At 36.2% G+C, this 9,701-nt stretch overlaps 1 protein-coding gene across 2 annotated transcripts; it reads left to right on the top strand.

Moving 5' to 3' along the window:
- The first annotated feature begins 395 nt into the window (after window positions 1-395).
- On the top strand, window positions 396-9,100 carry LOC107018372 (QWRF motif-containing protein 2-like). 2 transcript variants are annotated; one of them, XM_015218836.2, is made up of 7 exons: window positions 396-540; window positions 697-2,275; window positions 3,883-4,002; window positions 4,568-4,684; window positions 4,762-4,851; window positions 8,487-8,594; window positions 8,719-9,100. In XM_015218836.2, the coding sequence occupies exons 2-7, from the start codon at window positions 752-754 to the stop codon at window positions 8,791-8,793; spliced, it is 2,034 nt and encodes a 677-aa protein (XP_015074322.1). In that variant the 5' UTR covers window positions 396-540; window positions 697-751; the 3' UTR covers window positions 8,794-9,100. The 2 variants fall into 2 exon arrangements, with proteins under 2 accessions (XP_015074322.1, XP_015074323.1); XM_015218837.2 differs by lacking the exon at window positions 396-540 and having other exon boundaries at window positions 547-2,275.
- The last annotated feature ends 601 nt before the right edge of the window (window positions 9,101-9,701 follow it).

The raw sequence follows: 9,701 nt of genomic DNA, 5'->3' as shown, positions 1-9,701 counted from the left end.
AACAAACAAAATGCAATACTATTAAAATAATAATAAATTAATAAGATAAGTTATTAAATATTCATGTAATTTACCTAATCTGTCATTAAAGTATCAAAATCAACTGTCATCAACGTGACGTTCCTCCGAAGATTCAACAAAATACAACATTTCACTCCATAAGCATTCCACATTAGCCAAGTTAAAAAAAAAATTACATCTCAAAAAGTGATATATTGATCATCTGTTCTAATGAAAATATTATTAACGAATTTCAACAAACTCCGAATTATAATTTATAGATCATACCAGGATAAATTTATGATTGGTTCGAAATTTTCTCGCTAAAAATACAAGTCCACATCAACGTGCTTACTGTACAACTATAAAGGGTAGCAGTACAAGTTCTTAATGCATTGCTTTTTTTTTAATCACATCGAAAACGCAGTGGGGGACGACAGTTATGCTCGCAAATATTTCCTTCAGGTCCCACTTTCTCTCTCCTCTTTCTCTCTCCTCCGCGTATATTGTTCGCCGGCGTCCGTAACGGTCATATTCCCGGTATGTTTCTCTCTCTAAAAGTTACAAAGTAAAAAATCTCTACATTAATACAGGCATTATTAATACACATACTATTAATTTCAGATTGTAGTAGTAATCTCTTCGTATTTTGCACTTTATTACTCTATAAATTCAGCTGAATTTCTGGTGAATTAGGGTTTTTGAGAGAGTGAATTTTTCGGAGAGATGTGAAGAATTGTGAGAAGTGGCAATGGTGGCTGCAGTATCAACAACAAAGCCCAATCAGAAGGTCACATCTAATGGTTTGAGTTACCAGAATCCGAAAAGACCGCCATTGTTGCCTTCAGAAGCTCAGAATGGACCTTCTAGAAAACCGAAATCTAGAGAGGTTACTTCAAGGTACCTTTCGACTTCTTCTTCATCTTCTGTCTCAACGACGTCGTCTTCGAATACTTCGACAACTTACTCTTCATCGTCTAATACGATTGCCTCACTGAGGACTCCATCGCCGATGGGGACTAGGACGGTTCGACCTGCTGCGACGCCGGTTCAAAATTCCGGTTCAGTTAAACGGTCACAGTCGGTGGACCGGAGACGACCGGTAACGCCAGCGTCTACGGAGAAGTCTGCTGCGGCGAAGCAGCTGTTGAATTCCAGTAGGAGTTTATCCGTTTCCTTTCAAGGTCAGTCTTTCTCTATACCTGTTAGTAAGGCAAAGCCCCCTCCTGCGACGAACAATATTGGAAGTGTGAGGAAGGGTACGCCGGAGAGGAGGAAAGTTACTGCGGATTTTGTCACGCCGGAGAGGAGGAAGGTTACTGCGGATTTTGTCACGCCGGAGAGGAAGAAAGCTACAGCGGAATTTTTTACACCGGAGAGGAGTAAAGTTGCGGCGGAAATGAGCACATCAGCGAGAGATCGGACTGATAATGTCAAGACAAGTGATCAGCGTAGGTGGCCAGGGAGGTCAAAGTCACTAAATTCAAGTTTTCTGACACGAAGCATGGATTGTGGTTCTATTGACAAGCCTAAATTTGGATCCGGAAGTGTCACTAGTTCGTCAATGAAGTCGGTGATTGATATATATCATAGAGCTAGAATTGAAGCTAAATTGAAACCTCAAAGTGATAATGATGAGGTCGATATGAAGTCAGCTTATGGATCAGCTATGTCTGCTGATGCATTGGCTTCAGATAGTGAAAGTGTCTCTTCAGGGAGTACTTCAGGTGTCCATGATGGTCCGAGTGTTATTCATGGACGAGGAGGTCCCCGTGGTATAGTTGTGCCTGCTAGGTTTTGGCAAGAGACTAACAACAGAATCAGACGAGGGCCAGAACTTTGTTCTTCTATGGACAATGGCAATTTGAAAACAGTGGCTTCTTCTAAGCAAATGGGAAACAAGAAGTTTCTGACTGATAGCCCTAGAACATCACCCCGGGTTGTCCCAGCTTCCAGAGGTCTAGTGTCTCCTCTTCGAGGGGGTCTAAGACCAGCATCACCAAGTAAGGCATTGACACCATCTGCTAATACTCCTCTAAGAGGGATGCCAAGTCCTACAAGAACAAAAAATGGTTCCATGGGTTCAATATCTAATAATTCATGTATCATGCCCTCAATTTTGAGTTTTGCTGCTGATGCAAGAAGAGGGAAGGTAGGGGAAAACCGGATAGTTGATGCACATGAGTTGAGGCTTCTATATAATCGGAACCTGCAATGGCGATTTGTCAATGCACAAGCAGAAGCTGCTCTGAGGGCACAGACAACAACAGCAGAGGTAAAAAACTTTAAAATGCTACTAACTCTCTTAGTGTTACTGAGGACATAGTTCATATACAAGTTCTTTTGTTAGACAGTACATAGACATTGCTAATGAAACATCATTTCAGATTTTACTATCACTTGCGAACTTTTGTGGTGAATGTTAAAGTGGAAATGAAATAAATCAATCAGCCATAGCTCAATCCTAAATTAGTTGGGGTCATATGATACACCCATCATCCCGCCTTATAAAGAGTTAAGTGTAATTAGAGAAATGAAAAGTTGCCATAATAGAAATGCATTATATATATTCCTTATTAAGAGAGTCTGTGTGGTGTGTGTGTGTGTGTGTGTGTGTATATATATATATATATATATGAGTGAGGGGGGTATGATGAATTTTTTCATTGCTTAGATGAATTGCATTAAGAAATAGCAATATACTAAAACTTTTGGAGGTTCGCATATCTGTTTCACTCGTCAAGTAGATGTAGGAATTCCTCAACCTGCGGTTTGAACTGGATAATAAATATATTATGCTTGTTCTTTTTTACTTGAACTTTTTATAGTTAATTGGACATGTTCAATATACTGTTCAATTTACGTGCTTGAATGGGATAATAGACATATCTGTCTTTATAATCTAATATTCTTTACTTGAGTGTGAGTTCCTATTCAGGCTTTGTATGATATGATGAGTAATTCACCGGTAGTTATATAGTTGGTGTAAACTCCAATCCATTTCAAAGAATAAATACATGATATGTGTTGTTTCTTTACTTGAGATTTTATTGTCAATTAAACCTGTTTGTTTTATGTATATTAATAGAAATCTAAGATATAAAAGTTTTCACTTGCCAGTAAATTTCATCTAGACACTCGAACTATGTCATATCTCTATTGAGCATCTAAACATGTAATATGTCAATTGAGCATCTAAATATATAATATCTTGATTGAACATCTAAACATATAACAGTGTGTTCCTATTAGATATTTCCAACTCAAAATTTTAAAAAAGCTTTGGCACGTGTTCTCAAGTGCTCATTACATAAAATAAATCAATCACTTAAAATATGTTACCTCCTTTATTTATACACATTAACTTCACTAAGCCTTAAAACCTCAATCATATATTCCATTTGATGTTGATATGTATAGTCGAAAGGAGAAGACATATTTAGTGTGATGAACTTATCTACGTAATGGGCGCTGGTGAACCCACCCTTAAGGGGTTGTCGATGAAATAGACAGGTGCTGAATTGGAACAGACCATAGTTCGATGTCTAAATGAAATAGTAACATCCTTACCAAAATATGTAATAAACATTAATTACCGTTCTTCAAATGTGATAAAACCAAACTTCAAATATTAGAATAAAAACTGTAAAAAAGGTGTACCAATAATTTATCATCAAGTAAAATTGAAAATATTTACCGACCCGCTGTCTTAATTTTCCTATTACTCCTCTTACAATTATACTCACTAAAATTGATGCATAAACTGGCTGCAAGTTTTTTCTACCCATGAATTAATAGTGTAAACTGAAAGCTGTGGTATAACTATAGACTAGAATGCTGTTGAAATTTCGTGCCATTAATGTGAAATTATCCATTTACCAGAGGACCCTATACAATGCTTGGTTGACTACTTTAAAATTGCGGCATTCTGTGAAGTCCAAAAGAATTCAGCTGCAGCTGCTGCGGAAAAATGTGAAGCTGCATTCCATCCTCAAAGGACAAGTAAGCCCTCTTTTATGTTGTTCTGCCTCAAACCAAATTATTTTGCATATGTTTATATACACATCTTATACATCAAAAGATATGCTTTTAAACACACATGCATCAATGAGATAAACCATTTCTCGAGTACAGATACTTGATAAACAAATCATGTATGTATTTAAAAAGAACAAACAAGAAACAAGAGTACACGAGGTTAATAGTCTATATGATGTGTAGGAAGAAAACTGAAGGCCTGAGGGTTGAGGGGGGAGCTATGACACAGAAATTATGATAGTTAATGCATGAGCTAATGCATACTATTTGGTCATTTCTGTAGATAACATTATATTGTTGAATGAAATAACTCTTGCTAGTTACAATTATAATGTTCCCCTTTATATCTCACATTTGCCTTCATCATGCACCAGAGGGGAGTGCCTGCACTGCCTAAGATGGTTGTTACTTTTTATATGCTGTGAAATGAGAAGTAAATATTCATTGTCTGATTTCTTGTTTTAACATTTGTAATGTGTACTTGATTTGTCTATCTTATCACCCCTTACTCTTTTTTTGGACATTTCAGGGGCCATGTTTGGAAAATTGGAGTATGATTGATGGAGACCATTGCAATTCATTGTCAGGGACCATATGTGCTCTGGAAGCCAGCACTATTCGTCTCCCTGTTGTGGAAGGAGCTAGGGTACTTTTTCCCTTGCATTCTTTTACGATTTGGTATTACCCTTCAGGAATAATATTTTCTGGTTCTATCATCTGCAGGCAGAAGTTCAAAATGTTAAAGATGCTATTTCTTCAGCCGTTGACGTGATGCAGGCAATGGGATCCTCAATGTATTCTTTGCTGCCCAAGGTATTTTATTCTTTCTGGTTATGGTTAGTAGACTTCTATCTGTTTTCGAGTAGTTGGAGGGGAAGGAAGTAGGCCGTGAGCTTGGTCAATTTGCATAGCCACCTATTTTGACCAGGGTGTGTTTTATCTGCGATGAGAAAATGGCAAGTCTAATGCATAAGAAATAGGGAATTTTACACAAATTCCAGAGTGTTGAGAGCTAATTACATCCTGTCCCTACTCTTTCCAAATTATGAGAATCTCTTCAATTTGGTGGAATCCGGCTATATCCCAAAACGTCATCCAAATACATCGCTCAACATATACATCGCACTCGGTTTAGGGTACATCACTTGATGTCCCGATACATCGCGTAAAGTGATGTATTACGTCCCGATACATCGCGTAATGTGATGTCTCCAGTCGATATATCGCGTAAAGTGATGTATCCCAGAATAGGAGAGAGTAGGGATTTTGATAATTTTTTCTAATGGTAGGAAATTTTAGAGAATATAGTAAAATAAGTTGTGTATTAGGTAATTTTTCCTGAAAAATATCTAAACTGGTCAACGACATGATTTCTTGTATTCTAACCTGCTTAGCAAGTATTTAGAACAAGAAAAAGATGACAGGACTGAGGTGCATGTAATAATAGGCCCACTTGCAAGAATAATGTCAAATTACTTTTAAAGTTTAGTTTTATCTTGGATATCTGTTCCTTCTTTTTCCTTTTTATCTCTTGAAGTTTATCTGTATTCTTTAGGGGATACTTTTAGAAGCCAGGGAGTGAAAATCAGAGGTGGAGCAAGGATTTTTAATTAGGGGGTTCAAAATTTGTAGAAATAGTAAGTCGAAGGGTGTTCAACATCTACTGTATATACATATAACTTATTTAACCATGTATAAATAATGTAGTTTTTAGCCAAAGGGGGTTCGAACCCCCTTCATTAAGGGTAGCTCCACCCCTGGTGAAAATCATAAAGAGGAGATGCTTCCTTTAATTCCTTCTCTACTTCTAAGTTTGTGCAATGTTCTTAAAAGTCCTGGCACCTAAGGGTGTGACCTAGCATGTTGGTTAGCTAGTGACTTCTATCCATCTGCTCAAATTCTTGGTGAATAAAGTTATCCTATAACTGTTTTGGGGGGAATTGTCAAGGGGTGTGGTAGCTAACTCAAACACCACCACGTTCAAAATAATCCTGTAAATATTCCCTCACCACAGGGAAACCTTGAGAATCTATTTCAACATGTGAAACTGTTTTGTTTCACGCGATAACCACGTATTCTATATATTGCAAAAATGCATTAGATGAAGAACGAGAGCTTGTTCATAAAAAAGCGGGCCCTTACCAGTTACCACTGCTGCGAAAGGCTTTTTGGGAGTGTTCCAAGGTGAGGTATCGACAACATTCTGACAATAGTCCGAGAACCCAAATGCTCGGGTGTACGCCACAAGTGCACCTCAAAAATTGTTTAACACCGAGAACCAACTGTTTAAAATCTGAAAATCTTAACCCTTAATGCCAGAAGGGATGAATTCTGGGTGAAAGATAAGGGGTTGATGATGATAATAAGGAAGAAGGGAAAGTGATGACGAGGAAGAAATAGAAGCCAAACTGAAGAAAAGAGGTCTTCGTCAGAGAACCTTGGTTGTATATATGACTAGCTATGGAGTAAGACAATTAAAACCAAGTATGAAGCGACTGGAGATGGAAATACACACTTCCCTTCTGGCCGTTGAGAGACTCTTTTTTCTAGTTTAATAATCTGAGAGTCAATATGCGCTGTCTAAGTATAGACTTGTAGATTTTTTGGGAAGGTAATTTTATGAGGAAGTGCTATGGATAAAATAAGGTAAATATTGACTCACTATGGAGAAAGGCAGCTAAAACTGAGTATGAAGCAATTGCAGATGGCAACAATAGACTTTCTTCAGGCCTTTGAGAAACCTTATTCTCTTTAAACATTTTGAAAGTGAGTGTCAATGAGAAGAGTCGTATAAGTGCAAGCTAGCGGCTAGGAACTTTATTAGGAAGGTAATTTTTTATCAGCAAGTGCTATGGATAAAAAAAATGAAGAAACCATTGTTATTTCTTGAGTTGATTAAATTGTACTTAAATTTGGAATGAAATGATAAGCTCCACTTGTAATTTTAGCTTGGTGGATGACAATGGACTATTTTGCCTAGTATGACCCTAAATTGATGTTATAATTTATTTTTTCCTCAAATAATCTAAAGAATTTTTTCCGGAGAAAAGAAGAATCTAACGGAACTTTAAAGAAATAATATTAGTATTTTGATAAGAAAGATTTATTGTTTGTGAAACTATATTGCTAAAGACTCTAGCATTCCCCCTCAAATTTTTGTATGTTTTCTATATATGTACATCAGTTATTCTACTAGATGATGCAATCTTTTTAAAATTTCTACAATTTGTTGGAGTTCTTTTTTCTCTATAATTTAAAATATATTAAATTCAAAATTCATGGGACTTATGTCCCTTGTCCTAGGCAAATTAGATAAAAATCTAGTCTTTCGCCATGGCCTTTTAAATCATCGGCACTTGCAAAGTGCTTTCTCAGTAGTTGAGCCTCTAGTGTTTCTGTTTGCCATCTCGCTACTTCTTTCTACTGGTATTATCTTAGGTTTTAGTTGATCACTCTCACCGACCTAGTACTTTTCTAGCATTGATGCGGCAGTTAGCTACTACCCACCTTGGTGGATGCCAACTTCAACTTTTTAATTGTCTTCCTTTTTGTCCCAAGTGTTGTATGGCCTAGTCTGGTTACAAGTTTTTCTGCAGTAACTTCCTAGTCCTGTAACTCGATTTGATTGAGTATCTTCGCTCTATTTGTTGCAATCCATTTCTTCAAGTTTGTTCCACTTCCCCACAACTGCACCTCTCCTATTGCTAAAAAATTATGTGTCATCTTTCCGTCCTCTTTTTGCTTGAATTCTTCTGCACGACTCCCTGGTGCATGATATCGTTGCTCTCTGTTCATGGTTGATGATATCAGCCGGGATTAATTCCTGCATTAAGCTTTCTTCAAAACTATCTGCTCTCTTTTCCCACCATTTTGTAGCAGTATTTTCTCAGATAGAACATCTCTGTCGTCGAGTTTAGGAGTGATCACAATGTGTTTTCAACCATATATTGTTGTCTTTGTTTGTTGAAATTTGTTTAGTGTGACTAGAATGATACTTTCAAATAACCTAGCTTCACACCACCAAAACTAAACTTTTTATCCATTTTACAATCTGCAAAAATGCTGCTCCCAGTCTCAACAGATAGTCTTTGCTGTGATATTATTACTAACTGGTTGATGACTACTTGTCCCATAACTTTGAATGGTGAGGTATCTGTTGTAATATTTGTGTCATCTTGTTGACATCTGTGATCAAAACTAGTTCCTTTTTTTCTTGCTTTGGATCAATAAGCAAAAAGCTTAGTGCTTGAAATTTATTTGTAAAAAAATACTTGGTGCTTGAACTTAGAACCTACTTTTCTTATTTTCTGTTTATTTCTCAATGATTCTGATCAAACTATGCCTAGTACTCAACTCGTCTTGTCAGATAATATTCCAAATTTCCTTTTTGTATCTCGGTGCATTTCCACTTGGATTTCTTTAACATGGTTAATTATATATGCGTACAGGTAGAGCAGGTGGATTCTATGGTATGTGAGCTTGCAGATGTAGTGGCTAGCGAGCGTGCTTTACTTGATCAATGTAGAGATATCTTGTCATCAATGACGGCTCTACAGGTAACCCTTGATTTCCTTCTATACCTAAAGCTTTTGAATTAAACGATTCAAGTAATCATCATTTCTACATCATACTTCATATCAAAAGATCGTTGTAAACTGACAAAAGTTTGTAAAACAACAGGTGAAGGAATGTAGCCTGAAGACACATTTATTACAAATAAAAGACGCGGTTTGTTGCTCAACAACAGAAGTGTAAAGCTGATCTTGTTTTGACTGCTTAACGGAAAATGCTAACATCAAAAGGGAGCTCTTCTTAACCAAACTGATTCAGACTTGTTGAATGCTGCTGCAATTGCATTTTGTATGCATCATGAGTAGGAAATTGCTGCTTTTATAATGTTTCATAGCAGCTTATATCTTTGGTTTATAGCATCAGCAATATTTTACACGTGTATATATATATAAATATACGTCCATGTAATAAATGGAAATTCTTTGCACAGGCGTGAGCGACTTGTCATTTTATTGTTTTATCTCGGGATAACTAATTCCGATTCTATTAATTCACCCTCTAGCAAGGATAACTTATCCCGCCAATTACTGATCTTAGTATAATTTATTCTGAAATTAGTAAACCAAAAAAGTGATAAGACAATACTAAATTTTTATTTCAGGACTGTTTATGCTTGATGATCTCACAAAATGACCCATATAGTTATTTTCGACTCTTTAATTTGCTAGAAATATTCAAGTGATTAGATCTATCTTTTTGCAAGTGTAAACTCTTAAAACGTGTATGGTTTACTTTAATTTATGGCATTATCAATAAGTGGTCATTAAAGTAAAGGCATTCAAGTTAAGAAGTAGAGTCCACTTTTTATGGGACAACTTGTCTCATCTTCGAAAAATAGGCAATATACATTTTCTTTTTCACTGAGTGATTGCTTAGAGATCTTAATTTATTATTTGAGTCGTTTTTCTTTGGATGTTGGATCATAGCTTTTTAGAACTCTTATTTGTATTTCTCTATTTACTTTTACCAAACTAATCTTTCTGTTCATTTTTACTCGTCACTTAATCTAAAATAAATTTTTATTTTTACTCGTTACTTTTGACATATCAAGAAAAAAAATCTTATTCAGTATTCGATATCAATATCTTGAT

The sequence above is a fragment of the Solanum pennellii genome, chromosome 4 (assembly GCF_001406875.1).
Source record: "Solanum pennellii chromosome 4, SPENNV200".
NCBI lineage: Eukaryota > Viridiplantae > Streptophyta > Magnoliopsida > Solanales > Solanaceae > Solanum > Solanum pennellii.
Note: the sequence above shows the minus strand (reverse complement) of the source record. Positions and strands in the feature narration are given on the sequence as shown.

Bases quoted from the DNA above. Each gene is read 5' to 3' on its own strand.
- LOC107018372 (XM_015218836.2), top strand. From the start codon at position 752: ATGGTGGCTGCAGTATCAACAACAAAGCCCAATCAGAAGGTCACATCT. The intron at 4,003-4,567 runs GTAAGCCCTCTT...TGGACATTTCAG, and splicing joins ATTCCATCCTCAAAGGACAA to GGGCCATGTTTGGAAAATTG. The intron at 4,685-4,761 runs GTACTTTTTCCC...TATCATCTGCAG, and splicing joins CTGTTGTGGAAGGAGCTAGG to GCAGAAGTTCAAAATGTTAA.